Consider the following 18,703-nt stretch of genomic DNA (forward strand, 5'->3'; position numbering starts at 1 on the left):
GTGACCCCATAGACGGCAGCCCACCAGGCTCCCCGTCCCTGGGATTCTCCAGCCAAGAACACTAACTTTAAAATATGCTGAAAGCAAGTTTTATAAAATGTAAGGAAGCAACCAAATAATGTACTCTATCTGATAGAGGAGGGAAAAATCTATAAAGATAAGATACCTTCCAGGTAAATCAATACTGGAGAAAAAGTTGTAGGCTATAAAAGAGGAAGTGGGAAATACTCCTCTTCCCCAAATTCCAAGAACAGACTTCCAACAATCTCTTAAATAAACATGAAGCAGCTTGTAAATAATATGGTGAACAATGTTATAAACTGTCAGGAACTGCCCGCAGACAGAGCCCAGCTCTACTGAAGTTCTGCTTGGCTAACACAGCTGTCCAGTTTGTTTTGGTCAAACTGAAAGCCCTTAGGTAAAGCAGGCAACAGTCCATTCACTTCCATTCTTCCTCACCTCCCCTCCTTCCTCAACATACAATGTAAAAAAAGGCTCTGTGGCTGGCCTCTGAAGGCACCTGAGTTTGAGTCCAGCTGCATCCTAATAAGTCACCCTGAAATAACAATATCAGGTACCAAGTTTACCTATGACGTCATCATGAACTATGTGATTTCAAGAGTACCTCCTGTCTCTCACTTCCCTTTCTCTCCCACCACTACCCTCAACCCCTTTTAACCAGGGACACTGTTTATCAAGTAATTGGAGATGGCTGGCAAATTAAGTACAGCCTTGGAAAACCATGACCACAGGCGCATATGCTCTTTATAGCAAGCACTAGGGGAACTTGGAGTCAAGACGAAGCTTCTAGTCCTGAATCCCAATAATATCTCATGTCATAACCTAGAGACAATATTCTTTCTCCAGAGCTGAATTTTTTTCCTTTCTACAAATCTCTTCTCTCTCTTCTCTCTTCTATATCTATATAAACATGCTAATTTCTAGACAAACTTTTCCAGCATGTATAGATTCTTTCTGCTTTAGGAAAGGTTTAAGAAGGCAGGAGAATTCGCTAAGGAAACAGGCTGACTTGGTAACTGAAAGAGAACAAGGAAAGAGACTCAGAAAAGGGCCTGCCACTGAGAAGGATTAAAAAAATCAGAGGACAATGAAAAACAAACTTCACTAAACTTGACTGAAGCCAAAGTTTTACTTATGGCTGGCCCTGTTTACCTTCCACTCTGTGTGGGAAAACAAACTATGGAGATGTTACTGTTTCATGTGGTACAATGAAAATATTCTCTCACACATCATCACATCACTGCTCCACAGGACTTGTCAACTTTTATTTTTAAACGCGGCCAACTCTGCTACCACGCAGTTTTGTTCTCAGCTTATAAACTTAATTTGAGCATCCCTTTGGTATCGAAAGGCCTCTTAATCTTAACACATTTTAATACATTTCTTAAAGGAGATTTCAATCAGTGTGAATGGTAAATGCAAAACTCTACATACACATCAGGAACAATAAGCAGTCCTCAAACAGCTAGAGCCATGGATGGATGCAGGGAAAAGGTGTTCCATAAGTTCTAACGGCTTTTTAAAAAAACAAAACACAAGGCTAAAAACAGATTATTACGGGCTGTGCAAGTAAGGGTCAAGGGCATGAACCTTATTCTGTGTACAATGAAAAGCCATAAGAGATTTCTGAAACACAGCAAGTGATTTGATAAAAATCTGTTTTTGAACGATAACTCTGATGGCAAGGTACATATAATATTTACAAAATAAAGCATAAAAAACACTATGTAGGCTGATGTTTCATTGTAAAATATTAACACGAAATTAGAATTGGCCAAATTTCACAGTATTCTTTAAAAAATTCATAGAAGGTTATGCCTTGCAAATTCCTTAGGAGAATAATCACTTAAACTAAAATCTTTTTAAAACCTTCATACTACATGTGTATCCTTTTTCAAATAAAATTAACACTTTAAATAATATTTATGTGCTTTAAGGCCACAGAATTTTAAAATATTTACCTAACCATTTAGAAAGCACTCAGCATTTTAGGTATAGAAAAATATCTCACAAACAGACTAACCTCGTATTTACCTAGTCTATCACACATAAAATGATCTGGTTTACAGCTGAAATCTCCACTGTAGAAAGTATAATTAAAATGACACAGAAATGTAGTTTGTTAAATTCTGGCCAAAGTATCTCATGTAGGCAACTAAAAAAAATTTTTTTTAACTTACTATTAGTTTCAGCTGAATCTTGGCAAATATACTCCAAACTTAGTGCTTCTTTCCATTAACCCAAGGAGGAACATAGTCAGCAGTAACTAAACAGTAAACCTAACTGTGAAAATCATGTTTTACAAACATGCTATTATGCTTCAATACAGTATCCAACATAACAATCTAAAAGTTAAAAATTACCTAACATCTACTTTCACACAATTAAAAACATTTTTATTGACACGAGTTTTCAATTGCTTTTCAAAGATGTTCATAAAAATGTTTAAATTCGTAAGGAAATGAAGTGTAATAAATTTATCAATCCAAAAATGAATGTCCACATATACGGGTTAAAAGAAAAGTTCTATTAAAAAATACAGACTATTTCTTCATATTTTTCAGTTATCATACCTTGGAAAATATAGGCTAGCAATATCAACATTAAACATTTAAGTAAAACTTCAAGATCTATTAACTTGTGAAGGTTTTTATACTTTCATTTGTAGCTTACAAAAAATGTAAACTAACTACAAGAAATGAGTTCTAGAATTGAAAGGTGGTATAGAATTCATCTACTGGATCCCCTGATTTGACAAGAGACTGAGACTCAGAAAAGCTCACCAACTTTTCCAATATGACGGTAGACCCAAGACTTTACCCTTGAATCTCTATGAATTCAGGGCACTTTCCCCAATATCAGATTCTACCCAAAACTGTTTGTCTCCCTTCATTTTCTGAAATAAGAGAGGGACTTTACAATGATCACATACAAAGTTTGGCACTTTTAAAATTAGAAAATCCCTTAATCTTTTACTTCTATAAAAGTATAGGTTTCCACTTAATTTCTTTCATATAACGTACATGCAAACAAAACCACAGATCCACTGCTGAACTTCAGGAAAAAAGCATAAGTAAAAATTTTCATTATTACAATGTCTGCCAAGTTAAAAACATCTAGTAGTTTCTAGTATTACCAAAAGAATATTATAGTTTGACCCTGAACATTAGCTAACCATATATAAACCCCTGAACTATTAGCATATACTTAAGACCCCCCCAAAAAATGTTCCTATTCATAGTGGAATGTGAAGTGTTTTCTGTACTAATAAAATATGCCTTTTTTTAAAAGCACAAATTGTATTTTCCTCTAATACAAATAACAATTAAAGCTACCTAGCATAACAATGCCACACCTGGTTAACTGTTGAAAAAAGGTTGCTGTGATGGAAAGAGCACCAAACCAGGAATTTTCAATTAATAAGATAACAGCCATAATTCACTACTCCAACACACTACAATTATGTTAAACTGTAATACTACTACGCTCAGGAAAAGTGTCTATCAGTGTAATGAAACTATGTTAAAACACTTTCCTGGTGTTAAAAAATGCAATCTATTCACACAAAGTCAAATGTCCATCCAATGTTATTCCTGTCTATGAAAATAGTTGGTATGACTTTTCTCTACAGTGAATCTTCTTCTGACAATTTTTCTCCTGATACATGTTTTCCTGGGCATTGTCTACTATTATCATTAGTAGTAAACTGAGAAAACAAAAGGCATGATATTTTTTGAACAATTTTTTTTCAAGCATTTGACCAAATACAGACCACAAAAGCGGCCTCTGAAAACACTTTTCAGGAAGCAAGGTGTTTGTCTCTTTGAGCACTACAGATAGTGTAGTAGTTTATAGATTATATTGAAGAGCAAAGAGCAAAAAAAAAAAATCAGAATTAGTAACAATAAGAAACTTCTGTTTCAGATATATTAGGTCCCCAGTGTAAGATGTTTCACTAATCAAAAAGTCTGAAAACCAAGGGTATAAACTCCTGCTGCTGCTGCTGCTAAGTCACTTCAGTCGAGTCCAACTCTGTGCGACCCCATAGACTTGCTCATTTAAGCAAACCTCTACATTTATCCTCTTAGCTGCTTAGAAGAAGGCATTGAAAACTGAAAAATCTAGGTTCAAATCCCAGCACTTCCACTGTTAATGATAATGTGTGAAGTTGGGTAATCTCTATAAGCCTCAGTTTGCTCATCTCTAACTTGAGGTTAATGTCATCTATTATACAGTGTCCTTGTGAAGGTTTAAGACAATACAAGTATTTTGCACTTAGTAAAATGCTCAGTGAATAGTAGCTATACTTAGTGAGTTTCTTCCTAATGTAGAACAGGTAAGATTTCCCTAGGCTATCAAAACAAACTTTCCCTAATAATGATTTCAATTCCTTAAAAAAAAAAAAAATGTAAACCTACAGAAAAATAAATTGTAAACGTTTTTGGTATATTTCCAAACATTACTAAGATTAAAGGTTAAATTGTTACAACATTCTCCTAATTATGCAACAAACACACAGGACCACGAGTTAGTCTGTAAAAGATTATATTAGCTTATTACTGCTGAAATTTGGGGTGGGGGTGGGGGAAGAAACCTCTTAAAATTATCCCCAACGGTCTTTTCATCTAAGTTAACAAGTCTCTGTTCCAAAACTCATCACTTTTCTTTTAATTGTAAGACCTAAGATTTGTCCTATTATCAAGAATAATACTGATTATTTAATACCGATTAAAATTCACACATCTATATATTCACTAATTCTAACGGCTGTATGTTATCTTTGAGGGAAACAGCACCATTATTACAGCAACAAATAAACGACACCAGAAGTGTCATAATGTAATTCTTCAAATAATTCACTTCATTCTTCTGAGAACGCATCTACTGCATAAACAATCTCTTTAAAAAGTGTAGCATGCTTAGTCTGCTATTTCATTTCTATTCAAAGATAAATGGTACTTCTGCGTTTTTTTTGTTTTTGTTTTTCTAAGCTTCCTGTATTTTAGGAGTTATTTCCAGAATAAAACTTTTTTTTTTTTTTTACCCTGGAAGTAAACAAGCTTTCAAACGCACTAATTCAATTCGGGAACTGAAGCGATAAAACCGCCCTCCTTTCCTTAGCAAACCTTTCCTTTCTGGAAACATACCTGTTCTCTCGAGATGCAAGGCAACGAAGGTCTCCTGAACATTTTGCAACTGCCATAGTAACCGCCTGAAGTTTCTCCGAATGACACGCAGCTGGACCTCCTCCGGGGTCTGATCACAGGCACTTTTTCTTCTGCGGTACTGGACAACTGAGGTTGCTGGGGAGCTTCCCTGATTTGAAAGAAGTGATCCAACCCCAGGGCCAGCAGGCAGCCGACGCCCCCCACCAGGCAGGACAGCAGGGGCCGGAGGGCTGGAGGCAGCGCCCCAAGGCTGGTGAAGGACACCCACCAGACGAAGCTGGAGAACAGCAGCACCACGATGCTGTGCCGGAGCCTCACCGGCTGCGCGAGCGTCAACAAGCCCACGCAGCTCAGCACCAAGAACCACCGGCCCGCCACCGCTGGGGGTGTGTGCGGGACCGGGGCCCCGGCGTCTCCGTCCCCCCGAGACCAGGATTCCCACTGCCCCACCAAGAAGTCCCCCAGGTAACAGCAGGCGGGGAGTGCCAGCAGCCACCAGGAGCCGCCGCCGCTCCGGCCCGGCCCGGCGCCCCACTCGGTCCGGGTCAAGAAGCAGGTGAGGAAGAAGAAGGCACAGGCGATGCTGAAGAGGGGGCTGAGGCTTTGCGAGCAGACGCTCAGCAGGGTCCGCAACCGGGCGGCCCCAGCAGCCCAGCTCTCGGGCCCCGAGCCGAGCAGCAGGGCGAGGACAAAGGCGGCCAAGGCGCCCAGCAAGAGGCGCGCCCGGGAGAAGGGGGAGCCGCGCCGCGGCTGCTGAGGGGAGGCGGGCGGCGGCAGCAGCAGCTCCACGTTGCAGAAGCGGCAGAGGTGGAAGAAGAAGCCGCGCGGAGGGTCCTGCCGCAGGGGGCTCACGCAGCCCTTCACGTAGCCGTTCCTCACACTCTCGGGGGGCGAGGCGGCCCCGTCCGGCGGCGGCGGGGACCGCATGGCTTTGGCGTCTCGCTCGTCCCTCCTCATGGCCGGGACGCCCGGTGGCCGCGGGGGCTCGGCACGCCCCGCTCGGACCGCAGCGGCCGCTCGCGCTCCCTCCCGCCAGGCCCCCACGCTCGGAGCGCCCCCCGGCTCGGCGGCGCGTCAGGGCTGCGCCCGCCGCCGCGGCCCGGGGTCCCCGCCGCGCGGGTGGAGGAGCGGCGGGGTCCGGGACATGCTGGCTGAGAAGAGGGGCGGAGGGGGCTCCTCTCCGGGACTTCGGTGGCCGGACCCCGCCCCCCTTCCTGTTACCCCGGGCACTTCTTGGGACTGGAGTGTCCGCGTCGCCTCCCGGCTCCCGCGGGCTGCAACAGTTACCTCTCGGCCCCAGCCTGGTCCGTTGGGCGCGCGAGCGGCGGGCGGGCGCTCCTCCCCCGCCGCTGCCCCGGCCGGGTGCGCGCCCCGCCCGCCCGCCTGCGCGCGCCCGCGCCCCGGCCCGTCCGGCAGCCAAGGGCGCCGCCGCTCCTGCCGGCCGCCTGCCCCATCGCGGGCTGGGGACCCCAGCCGCCTCAGCGTTCCCAGACTGGAGAGAGCGCGGCTTGCGGCCGCCCGGAGACCGATCCAGGTTGGGAGGAATGGGAGGGACCCTTTTCGGATAGAAGGGGGCAAGCCCGCCATCCTGGGATTCCCCCCAGGCGCTCAGGTTCCTTTGGGGTAAGTCACAGACCTCAGGCAGGCTCCGACAGGTTACCACTGGGGGCGTAGGGAAAGAGGGCGCTTATGGTCCCCAAGGGGAGTGCCTAGTACAGAAACCGAGTTGAGGTGGGGAGGCGACGGGTCCCGCCTTTACCCCCATCCCAGTTTAGGGTGGACCCTTGGGATGTCCAAGCCGAGCTGCGACCTGGTAAGTGCCAGTCCCCACCAAAGTCATGGGGAAGAAGCCTTGATCACTGTGGCTAGGTCTGTCCTTAACAGCAGCGTGGATTCTTGAGCCATGCAGCAGGCCCTTGCAGTGGCTTTTTAGGGAGGAGCACGCACGTCGAGCGCTCCCTGGGAGCATCCTAGTCGGTATTACCGAGTCTGTCTTCCTCAAGAACCATCTTAATAAAGGGAGGAGCTACCGTCCCATCGTCCCTGCACCCTTGCCAAACTACCAGTGGGTCCACATCTGTTTCTGCCTCAGGAAGCATGGAAAATCTGTTGTCGAAAAGATCTTCCCACATTGAAGGCTTTCCACTGTAACTACATATTGGGGGTGGGGGGAATGGGAGGATTAGGAGTTCACTCCAAGACCATTGCCAGGTTTGGATCAGTTGGCCGTGAGAGAAGCCAAATAAGATGCTATCTGTGAATTACTGATGAAACTAGCTACATGTGGGAAACACGGACTCGAAAGCGGGAAGAACTGCTGTACGGAAGGGACTGCTCTGGAATCTCACCAATCATAACTATCTTAGTGACTGAACTGTGTTTCCCTCCTCCAAAACTCTCCTTCCACCTCATGACAGGCCTGCATGTCTCAAAGAGCTAATTCCACATTTTTCCAGGGAGATGTGAAACCTTACTGTGTGGTAAATCCCACAAACAGGCCCATTTTTCACCAATTAATCTTTGCCCACAGCCAAGACCATTTTTGTATATGGTCATAGTTCACATGCATAGCAGAAATCACAGTGAAATTAGCACAAGAATTGGACCAAGATGAAAAAAGACCAGAATTTTTGTCTGCTTCTTAGATAAAGGAAAAAATATGTAATAGAGTTTTCAAATTGATTACTCAAATGCTTGCCCTAAGAGATAAAAATCCATGGGGTCTTTTTTTTCACCAGGACAGTTGAAATTCTTTTTAAAAATATCTCATTTCAACAGAACTCCGCAAATACATTTTTAAATGTATTTAAAAATAAACAAGACTCATCATTACCAAAGAGTAAATTAGGAAGCTTGATGGATACATTTTGAGCTTGTACAGAAGGGCATGGCAGGCTAGTGTCAGCGTCACTGAAATGCCCGTTATAAATTCTAATTGGAAATAATAAATCGCTCTGATATAATAAATTCAGATTAAAGTTGTTAATAAATACAGTTGTTATCATTATTACTGTTGTTTTAAAACCTTAGGCTATCATCTGAAGTAGGATAGGCATGGTAATGGAAATAGTAGTAAACTAGAAATCCATTTCATTGTTTCTAGTCATGGCCCAGCCATTCATACCCCAGCATTAAGCAAGTCATGTAACTTTTACAGGCCTCAGTGTCCACAGTTGTAAAGTGAAGCAATTTGATTTTGATGATCTTAAAATCACTTCCAGTTTTAAAAAGCTGTGATTTCTACATGCCAAAAATATATAGGCATTTTTAGGATCCAAGTATTGCTAAGAGTAATAAAGTAAATAAGGCAGAGCACCAAAAAATTGATGCCTTCAAACTGTGTTCCTAGAGAAGACTCCTGAGAGTCCCTTGAACAGCAAGGAGATCAAGCCAGTCAATCTCAAGGGAAATCAACTCTGAATACTCATTGGAAGGACTGAAGCTGAAGCTTCAGTATTTTGGTCATCTGATACGAATAGCCAGCTCATTGGAAAAGTCCCTGATGCTAGAAAAGATTGAGGGCAGAAGGAGAAGAGGGTGTCAGAGGATAAGATGACTGGATTGCATTACCCATGCAATGGACATGAACTTGGGCAAACTAAGAGATGATGAGGGACAGGGAAGCCTGGCATGCCGCAGTCCTTGAGATCTCAGAGTCGGACACGACTGGGCGACTGAACAACAATTGCTACGAGCAACCTTTGAATTATTCATACCACCAAACTAAAGCAAACTCTGTGTTGACAAAGATAAAAGGATTTGTATCCAAGGACTATTATCTGGAAAATAAAATGCAAAGTCCTCTTTGTACTTCCCAGTTCTCCTTCCCTGAACCAATTCCAGCACCTGAGAAGATTGCAAAATAAAATGTAAGGACATGCCCAAAGACCATCAGTTAACTTAACTAGAAGTGGAAGTGTTAGTCACTCAGTTGTGTCAACTCTGTGACCCCATGGACTGTAGCCCACCAGGCTCCACTGTACGTGGGATTCTCCAGGCAAGAATACTGGAGAGGGTAGCCATTCCCTTCTCCAGGGGATCTTCCCAACCCAGAGATGGAACCCAGGTCTCCTGCATTGCAGGCAGATTCTTTACCGTCTTAGCCACCAGGGAAGAACGCTTTCACTTACTTAACTAAAAATATGAATCAGCTAGCGATGTTTATAACAACTTCCTTCTCTCTTTACAGTTTTTGTCTGAGATTATTAGTAGGTCACATGTCTTAGAGTTCAAATTATTTATTCTTTTGCCACTATTAAGCAACCAGTAGAATTATTTAGCTCCTGTCTTTGGGTTTAAGAATGTACGAACGTTATCTGTTGTGGAAAAAAAGACCTAAAGTGATAACATACTTTTGACTTTTCTCAACCATCTCTATCTCAGCCTCATTTTTACCTGACTTTGCCTTCCCTCATGTCTTGACACATAATCTCCCCACTGGACTCATTCTTCCAGTTTACTGATCCCTCACATAGGATCCTGGTGCTTACCACCCAGCTCCTGAGTCCTTCTGGTGCAGTGCAACCCCCGTCTATTTCTGTATTCTGAATAGGAGGTCCTTGCCCTCAAACCCTGAAGACCCAGTTTTCCCATGTGCCCCAGTTTATAGGATGAGAATTTTGTTTTGTTCTCTATATTAGGTCCCCACATCAATAAGCTGCCAATGATGCAATTAATTATGGAAGAACTAAAATCGTGCCTGGCTCGTTCCAGTGTCAGGGCCAAAAGCTCTGCCCATAAACAGTAGTCTACTGGTAAGGACCCGATTGGTGGGCCTTCTAGATGCCACTGCCTGCCCACTTATCTAAGCGTACAGGCACCAAATGAGATGTCCCATTGCTGGGCTCAACCCAAATGTTAGAACACCCAGTTTTTCATGTGGGACCTCTGGGTCTCATTATTCCTTGTTTGGAAATTGCTCTCTGTGTGAATTCTCTTGTTCTGTCCTTTGTCCTCAAGGAAGCCAAAATAACACATGACCTCTTCTTAGGTCTTAGCAACTCCTCCCCACTTCTTCTGTCCTCTGATGAGTCTTAACTCCTCATCCTTATACCTTGTGCTTTCAGTCTCCTTTTTAAAAGAAGACAGGATTTCCTAAACTCTAAAATCCAGATGTAAAGAAAATCCATTTCTAGAGCAGGATTCCCAGAAATTCCCTTCCAAAATTAAAAATTTTAAATGGATCATAGTCCCTACACATATTGGTAATCATATTATCATGGAATATAAGTAGGAAAGGGTGGGTAAAGGTGAATGGATGAGGGCTAAGACTCTATCCAGTCACTATCACTGTTCCATGATCAAGTGAATTCTCAGGTTCTGACTCCTCAGCTCAATTTAAGGAGGAGCCTAAAGATTTGCTAAGAACAGTTGAACAGTAGTAGATAAAGATTATCAGTTCTTTAAGAACTTTTTAAATTACAGTTCTTATTCTGTATTGTCATCTCTCAACCCTAGTTTTCAAATTTCTTCAAAAGAATTGTTATGCAAATAAAAGCAGACTTGTTATTGAAGTGGGCCTCCCTGAAGAGGCTCAGAGGGTAAAGAAACCTCCTGCAATGCAGGAGACCTGGATTTGATCCCTAAGTCAGAAAAATCCCCTGGAGAAGGAAGTGGCAACCCACTCCAGTATTCTTGCCTGGAGAATTCTATGAACAGAGAAGACTTGCAGGCTACAGTCAGTCCATGCAGGTCGCAAAAAGTTGGACAAGACTGTGTGACAAACACCGTTATTGAAGTGGAGATGTCCTGGGTCAGAGCCTGACTACTAGCAGGTCTCTGACACCTCCTACTCTGATCTGAAGCCCCTCTTTGGAATCCTTGGGCCAAAAGAAAGGAAGAAAGTAGAGAAGGAGGGAAACAAAGAAGGGAAGGAGGGAGGAAGGGAAAGAAAAGGGAAAAAATTTTGGAAGGGAGGGAGGGAGAGATGGGGGAAAGAAAGAAAGGAAGGGAGAGAGGGAGGAAGGAAAGGAGGAAAGGGGAGGGAGGGAAGAAGGAAGGAAGATTTAAAGCCTCTGTAATAGACTGTAAAATGGATCTGAATTGGATTTTGGAAAGTGATTAGGACTGCGTTCTCTTTCTAAAATGTAACTTTTCAGAATTCAGTAATAAAGCAATCCTAATTTTTCAGGGATAAAGATATAAAGCAGTCTGAAAAAGAAATTTTCATAAATAGCCAGTAAATTAAGCAGTGTCACTGAGATTCCAAATTCCAAAACTAGAACGCTTTCTTAAGATAGGAGAAAACTTTAAAAGGTATTGAAAGAATGAAAGAAATAACATTTTCAAACTTACATTTGAAAACAAGAAGACTGGCTTTTCTCTGGAAAGAAAGGTATATTCTATTCCTATGGTACAGAAAGGTTTGTTCTGTTTTCAATATGCAGTGGCAGTTGCCTAAGTATGTTGCTGCTTCTATTGCTGCTAAGTCGCTTCAGTAGTGTCCGACTCTGTGCGACCCCATAGATGGCAGCCCACCAGGCTCCCCCGTCCCTGGGATTCTCCAGGCAAGAACACTGGAGTGGGTTGCCATTTCCTTCTCCAATGCATGAAAGTGAAAGTGAAATCGCTCAGTCGTGTCCAACTCTTAGCGACCCCATGGACTGCAGCCTACCAGGCTCCTCCATCCATGGGATTTTCCAGGCCAGAGTACTGGAGTGGGGTGCCATTTCCTTCTCCATCTAAGTGTGTTAATACTACCTATTTTCCTTCCAGCTAATACTCATCTCAGAATCTGAACCTCACTTTGACTCACTCTTTAGATCATCTCAACAAGTATTTATTGATTGCCCTCTATATGCAGAGCGTCATGCTAGATGCTAGTCAGAACAATTAAAAACTACTGTAGAAACTTCTAGAAGCTTCCTCAAGATGCAGTTTTATGTGGGAGGTAGGGCCTATGTACATAGATCGTTAAAGAGCACAAGAGAATACATGATTAAAAAAAAAAAAAACTTGGGAATGTGCTTGAGAACTATTAAGAAAGGAGAGAGTCATTCTTCTCTGGAGTCTCCCTCCTGTGTGGTCATCTCAGCTCGTTTTCAAGTTTTGTCCTCTCCCCAGTATCTGGATGGCTGTCTTCCTCCCTCTCTCCCCTCTGCCCACCTTCTCTCTCTCATCTCTATATTTAATCCCTCACTTTTTTCTCTCTCATCTCTATATTTAATCCCTCACTTCTTTTACTTCCTCGGCTCTCCTACGCACCATTCCCTTCTGCCAGCGATGAACCTCTCTCCCGTAATGAATGCATTCATTCATTCAACGTTTATCAAGTGCCTGACATTGTGCTGGGGACTGTGCTAGCTGACAAAGATACAATGATGAAAGATGGGATTCCTTCCCTTCAGGGTTCATGGTGAAAGCTAGAAAAGTAAGTAAGCTCAGTGTACTGAACGAGCTCAGAGGAGGGAAACTAACCCAGACCAAGGGTGGAGTATTGGGCAAGGAGTAATGCTCTTGAGGAATCAGAGAAGGAGATTTTGAGGCTCCGTACTGAAAGATGCCTTCCAGACTTTCCTGGCTCAGACGGTAAAAGCATCTGCTTACAATGCGGGAGACCCGGATTCCATCCCTGGGTCGGGAAGATCCCCTGGCGAAGGAAACGACAACTCACTCCAGTACTCTTGCCTGGAAAATCCCATGGACGGAGAAGCCTGGTAGGCTACAGTCTGTGGGTTCACAAAGAGTCGGACACGACTGAGTGACTTCACTTTCACTTTCATTGAAAGATGAGACATTAACTAAATAGGAGAAAAGATAGCCTGGACAAAGGAGGCAAGTGAGTTTAAAGTTTTGGAAGAACAGTGCATTGGGCTGGAGTGTAAGATATGAAGCGGGAAAGAACAAAAGTGTAAGGAATTGAGGAGGCTAGAGAGATGGTACGGAGAAGGCAATGGCAACCCACTCCAGTACTCTTGCCTGGAAAATCCCATGGATGGAGGAGCCTGGTAGGCTGCAGTCCATGGGGTCGCTAGGAGTTGGACACGACTGAGCGACTTCACTTTCAGTTTTCACTTTTATGCATTGAAGAAGGAAATGGCAACCCACTCCAGTGTTCTTGCCTGGAGAATCCCAGGGACGGGGGAGCCTGGTGGGCTGCCATCTATGGGGTCACACAGAGTCGGACACGACTGAAGCGACTTAGCAGCAGCAGCAGCAGCAGAGAGATGGTATGGTCCTAACATGAAACTGGAATTTATTGTTACGATTTGTTATACAAATGTTCCTTTTCTATTTGTTTGTTTACATAGTAAAGTCTTCAATATACTCCTCAAACATAAGAATCCTGTCTTAGTCTCCATCCTATGCATAAGCACTCAGTTAATGCTCAAAAATTTTTGAAGTAAAACAATTTACATCAGAGTTTTTTAGTTGCATGCCCTTTGGTTTTTGTTATTGTTTTATTAGTCAATGAGTTTTCACTGAAACTTTTAATACCTGATTTAAAGTTTCCATATTATTACTGAAAAATATTTTTCTTAACATCCATTTGCACAAAATCAGTAAAAGAACACTTTCTCTTAGATTTATAGAAATTATTAAGCTTGATTTGATTTCCACTATAAGGTAAATGTTTAAGAGATGTGTGGGCGAATTATTTTTTTTTACTTAAGTAATAGTACCTAGATTTCTTTTGCCATGAAAGAATATATTCTACTGCTTTAAGAATTTTCCTTTTTTTAATGTCTCTTTTTCAGAGCAACAACTGTATCTATGAAGCAAATCCACTATATTCTTACCAAAAGTAACTGGTCAAAGTATAGACCTGAAACTGTTAATCTGAAATTGCTTGGATTTTTTTTTTTTTTTTAATTAAACCTAAAGCCCGAATCTTGAACAATAAACAGCAATGCAGACTCTTTCCAAGTTTCCTGTTCCCTCCTTAGACAAGCGGTAGTTTCTTCAGCTCTGGCTATCCCAGCAGATCTGAAGGGTCACAGCCACGACGGTGGCAGCCTACCGTTGACACTGAACTTGTGGTTAATTGTGGAGTTCTGCCACAAAACCACCTCACTACCACAAGCTGGATTCTTGCCCAGGAGGGTGACACACTGCCAGGCTAAGCAACGTACAGGAGGCAGGAAGAGCAAACTGCCTTTTACCCCAGGCAGCCGTTGTTTCTGGATTCCAGTGGAGCCAGAAGTGAGGCACACTAGGAAAATTTAGAAGTATGCTTTCTCCACTAAACCTACTTCAAATGTATTTGTGTTGTTTTTTAAGAGAAGCTCAGAAAGATTCTTCCAATTCATTATCTAGCATCATCAACAAAGGCAAGACTATTCATTACTAAATTTTTCAAAATGAGCATTGGGATTGGAAATAAAATGATTGCTGTTAACTAGTAAGTGAGCCACATACATATGATCACTGCAAAGAGGAGCAAATAATGTGTCTTTGTGTGTGTTGCTAAGCTCCACACTGCAGCAGGGCAGCTCTGGGAACTTTGAAAGTCAGGGCAGCATGCTGTGAGGGAAGGAAACTTCAGAGTCAATCAGATCTGGTTACCACTTTGCAGCTGCAGGACCTTAGAAGTTACCTAATGTTTCATGTTACCTGCCTCATCTACAAAATGGGAATAACAGTGTCTACCTCATAGGGTCATCGTTAATCTGTAAAATGACTACCAATGACTAGATGCTTTATAAATGTAAGTTTATTTTTCTTATATCCTATTCTCTTAACATTCTTCATCCTTTCCGGACTTTCCAGGATTCTATCGATGCTGGGTTTTTCCAAGATCCCCAGATTACATCATCTGTTCAACTTGTTTTCAAGAATTCCTTTCAATGCTATATCAATCAACCAGGAATCTGTCTTTCTAACTACACAGATAGATAAATTAGCAGCTCTCTTTCATCACAAGGCAAATGCTATAGGGATTTTATGCTCTATTCTAATTCTTTACTATAAATGCAAACAAATTTAATACATTAATTTTTAAAGGAATGACTGACTACACAGTATTATCATAATTTTATGGGCTTACATATCTGAGATCCCATTCTGCTAAAAAGATGTTGATTAAGGTCCCATCAGTGATAACATGGAGAAAAAGAAAAAAAAGTCAAACCTTACAACCAGTTTCATCCATAATAACATAAATCACAGTAAAGACAAACATTTTTATTTGCAAAAGTCTATTCATTCAGACTGTGCCAAGCATTGCCCTAGATACTAAAAGTACAAATATGAATAAGCTATAGCCTTTGCCCTCCATTTGGTAGAAGACAAGATATGTAAACATTGTAAACAAGTGCAGCACATATGAAATGCTCTAATATAGCTCTTTAAAAGTATCTGTAGACAAATAGATAAGAAAGCTATATACACATATACACAATGGAATATTACTCAGCTATTAAAAAGAACACATTTGAATCAGTTCTAATGAGGTGGATGAAACTGGAAGGTATTATACAGAGTGAAGTAAGTCAGAAAGAAAAGCACCAATACAGTATATTCGCTTATACATATGGAATTTAGAAAGATGGTAATGATGACCCTATATGCAAGACATCAAACGAGACAGATATAAAGAACAGACTTTTGGACTCTGTGAGAGAAGGCAAGGATGGGATGATTTGAGAGAATAGCATTGAAACATGTATATTACCATATGTGAAATAGATCACCAGTCCAAGTTCAATGCATGAAATGGGGGACTCAGAGCAGGTGCACTGGGACAACCCCAAGGGATGGGATGAGGGAGGTGGGAGGGGGTTCAGGATAGGGGGCACATGTACACCCATGGCTGATTCATGTCAGTGTATGACAAAAACCACCACAATATTGTAAAGTAGCCTCCAATTAAATTAATTTTTAAAAAAAGTATAGTGGTGGTTTGAAGACACACTACCCTGGGTACCAAAGAACACATAGAGGTTTCCCAGGTAGATAAGGAGAAGGTAGAGCATCCACACAGAGCAGCATGTGCAAAGACACGGAGGTGTGAGAGCACAGACACTTTTGGATCTGTTACCAGGTAGGTGTCATTTGGGTTGGAAGGAAGGTGGACATGGAGAAATGAAGCTGGATAGGTGGCTTCCCTGGTGGCTCAGATGGTAAAGAATCTGCCTGCAATGCAGGAGACCCAGGTTCGATCTCTGGATTGGGAAGATCTCCTGGAGAACGGAATGGCATCCCACTCCAGTATTCTTGCCTGGAGAATTCCTGGAGAGGAGCCTGGTGGGCTACAGTCCACAGGGTTGTAAAGAGTCGGACATGACTAAGTGATTAACACTCAGGTAGGTGGAAGTCAAATTATGGGATGCTCTAGAAGCCATCCTGAGAAGATTGAAATTTATTCTGTGAGAGATAAGGAACTTTAAAGGGGTTTGTTTGTTTTGGCGAAGCCGTGCAGCTTGTGGGATCTTAGTTCCCTGACCAGGGATTGAACTCTGGTTCACTGGCAGGAAAAGCCCATGTCCTAACCACTGGGAAGCCAGGGAATTCCCAGGGAACTGTTAAAGGTTTTTAAGCAAGGAACAGGCATGATCGTTTTTTGGGAAGGGAGGGGCATGATCAATTTTAATTGTACATTTCAAATCTCAATGCTAGCACCACTTGAATAGTTTGGTGGAGTGTGAAACCAAAGCCAGGAAAATCATTTCAGAAACCTTTATAATAGGTCAGAGGGACGATAAAATTCTCTAAGGCAATGGAAGTACATTTGGAAGGAAAGGACTGAATTAGTAGAAAGCAACTACAGACCTTTCAGATCAGTCCCATAGAGGGAAAGGGGGAATTCAATGAGGGTTCCCTAGGTCTAGCCTAGGCGACTACAATATCTTGAAACCATTAACTAGGATAGGAAATATTAGAGTAATCATTGGTAACAGAGATTGTGAATTTCACCTTGAACAGGTTTAAATCCAAGTGGAGATGTTTCTTGGCAGTTGGATATATGAGTTTGAAGCTCAAGATAGCAGTGTGGACTAGAAAGAGAGTTTGAAAGCCTAGAGTATGCAGGCGGAATGGAACCCTGGGAGGGAAATGAGACACCCCCAAGAGAGTATATAGTGTGAGGACAGGATCAGTATCTGAATTCTGAGGAGTATCAGCATATAAAGGACAAAGAGCAAAAGAATTGCTCAAAAGGATGACTGAAAAGGAAGTGGCAAAGTAAGAGAATCAGGCAAGAGTGTTGTCACATATCAAAATAAGGAAGTTGCAATAAGGGGAGACAAAAGACATAAAGTGCCACATCCTAAAAAGATGACAATAAAGTATCCACAAACCATTGTCAACCTTATGTGGAACAGTGGATTGAGGAATAAATTAATACTTATGTTGACATTAAGAAAAGTTTCTTTCTAGAAAGTTTAGCCAAGAAGAAGCTTTACGTTTAATTTTATCATTATCTTTGTTAGTTTTAGCTAAATATACATAGCACACACAGAGAAATGTAAATAGCTTGCTGATACAATATAAAGACCACACACACATTTTCTCCTGTATTAAAAATAATAATTACAGATTTCCCTTAATGGTGTACTTGCAGGTTTCCCTACATTTTTATAAGTAAGTATTATAAACTAGTACTTATTTTGTATTCATTGTGGTGTCCTACAAATAAGGAATAAAAAATCAGACAATGAGGTTACAGATTCTATATTATACAGAAACAAACGTCTAACAGCTCTGAGAGATTTTTTTTTTTAAACTAAGCGATTATTATGCAGCTTTAATGAGTAATATGATCTTAGTCTGATTCTTTTTTTTTCTCATATCACTTTGAAGTCAGTGAGAAATCCTTTTTTAAAAAGACTTGGATGATAAGATCATTTAAGTCATCTCATTTAACATTCTTTGTTTAAAATCACAATACTTTCACCACTTCTGGGAATAGTAAACAAGTCACTAAATCCAATGAAAAGCAAGATGTAAATTTGTATATTTAGAGCATTAAAAAATATATATCTGATTAGATAATTCAGACACAAGGAAGCATATTTAAAGTCCTTTTCCTGCTAAATAACCCAGACTCACTGCAATCCTCCAGTTAACCTAACTTCAGTCTTCAGCAGAATTATGCTTGGCCTGTTACCAGTGACAACTCTCTAGCATGGTTTGGTGCCTTGGAAACTATATTAAATGTAAGTGCAAACTGTGAAAAAATAACAAGAACCCTTATATAAATTCAAGATTTTAATACTGTCTTTTGGGGACATATAATCACATTTGAAAGGATGATAAACATCCACTCAAATATGGACAAGACTTTAAACAAATCAAAACTATGGTTTTTTAACCAGGAAACCTCATGGGTATGGCAGATTTTATTCCTGAGCAACCCCTCCTTTTCACAGGTGAAAAGGTTTACATCAGATTTCCGCTCATTAGAACCTCTCAAATGCCTTCCGCACCAGCAACCCACTTTCTTAAAACAAATACCAGCCAACCAGGAAGCCATGAGTTTTTATTGTGCTATAAAGTAGACCAGACGTATCCAAACCTTCATAGGAATGATCCTGACTAAATCATTACTAAAAATAGTTTCAAAATGAACTGTAGGC

General features: G+C 41.7%; 1 protein-coding gene and 1 long non-coding RNA gene across 2 annotated transcripts in view; one reads left to right on the top strand and one right to left on the bottom strand.

Moving 5' to 3' along the window:
* The window catches only part of PDE3B (phosphodiesterase 3B), a 167,534-nt gene extending 161,298 nt beyond the window's left edge, over positions 1 to 6,236 (bottom strand). The window contains exon 1 of the mRNA XM_061440727.1: positions 5,169 to 6,236. Within this exon, the coding sequence (XP_061296711.1) occupies positions 5,169 to 6,146 (978 nt within the window). The 5' untranslated portion in view covers positions 6,147 to 6,236. The remainder of the gene's footprint in view (positions 1 to 5,168) is intronic.
* Positions 5,657 to 14,049, top strand: LOC133261915 (uncharacterized). The gene is made up of 2 exons (XR_009741168.1): positions 5,657 to 5,745; positions 13,886 to 14,049. It is a non-coding gene; the product is annotated as an uncharacterized LOC133261915 (long non-coding RNA).
* Positions 14,050 to 18,703: the final 4,654 nt, after the last annotated feature.

Source organism: Bos javanicus, chromosome 15, assembly GCF_032452875.1.
Source record: "Bos javanicus breed banteng chromosome 15, ARS-OSU_banteng_1.0, whole genome shotgun sequence".
In the NCBI taxonomy this organism is placed as follows: domain Eukaryota; kingdom Metazoa; phylum Chordata; class Mammalia; order Artiodactyla; family Bovidae; genus Bos; species Bos javanicus.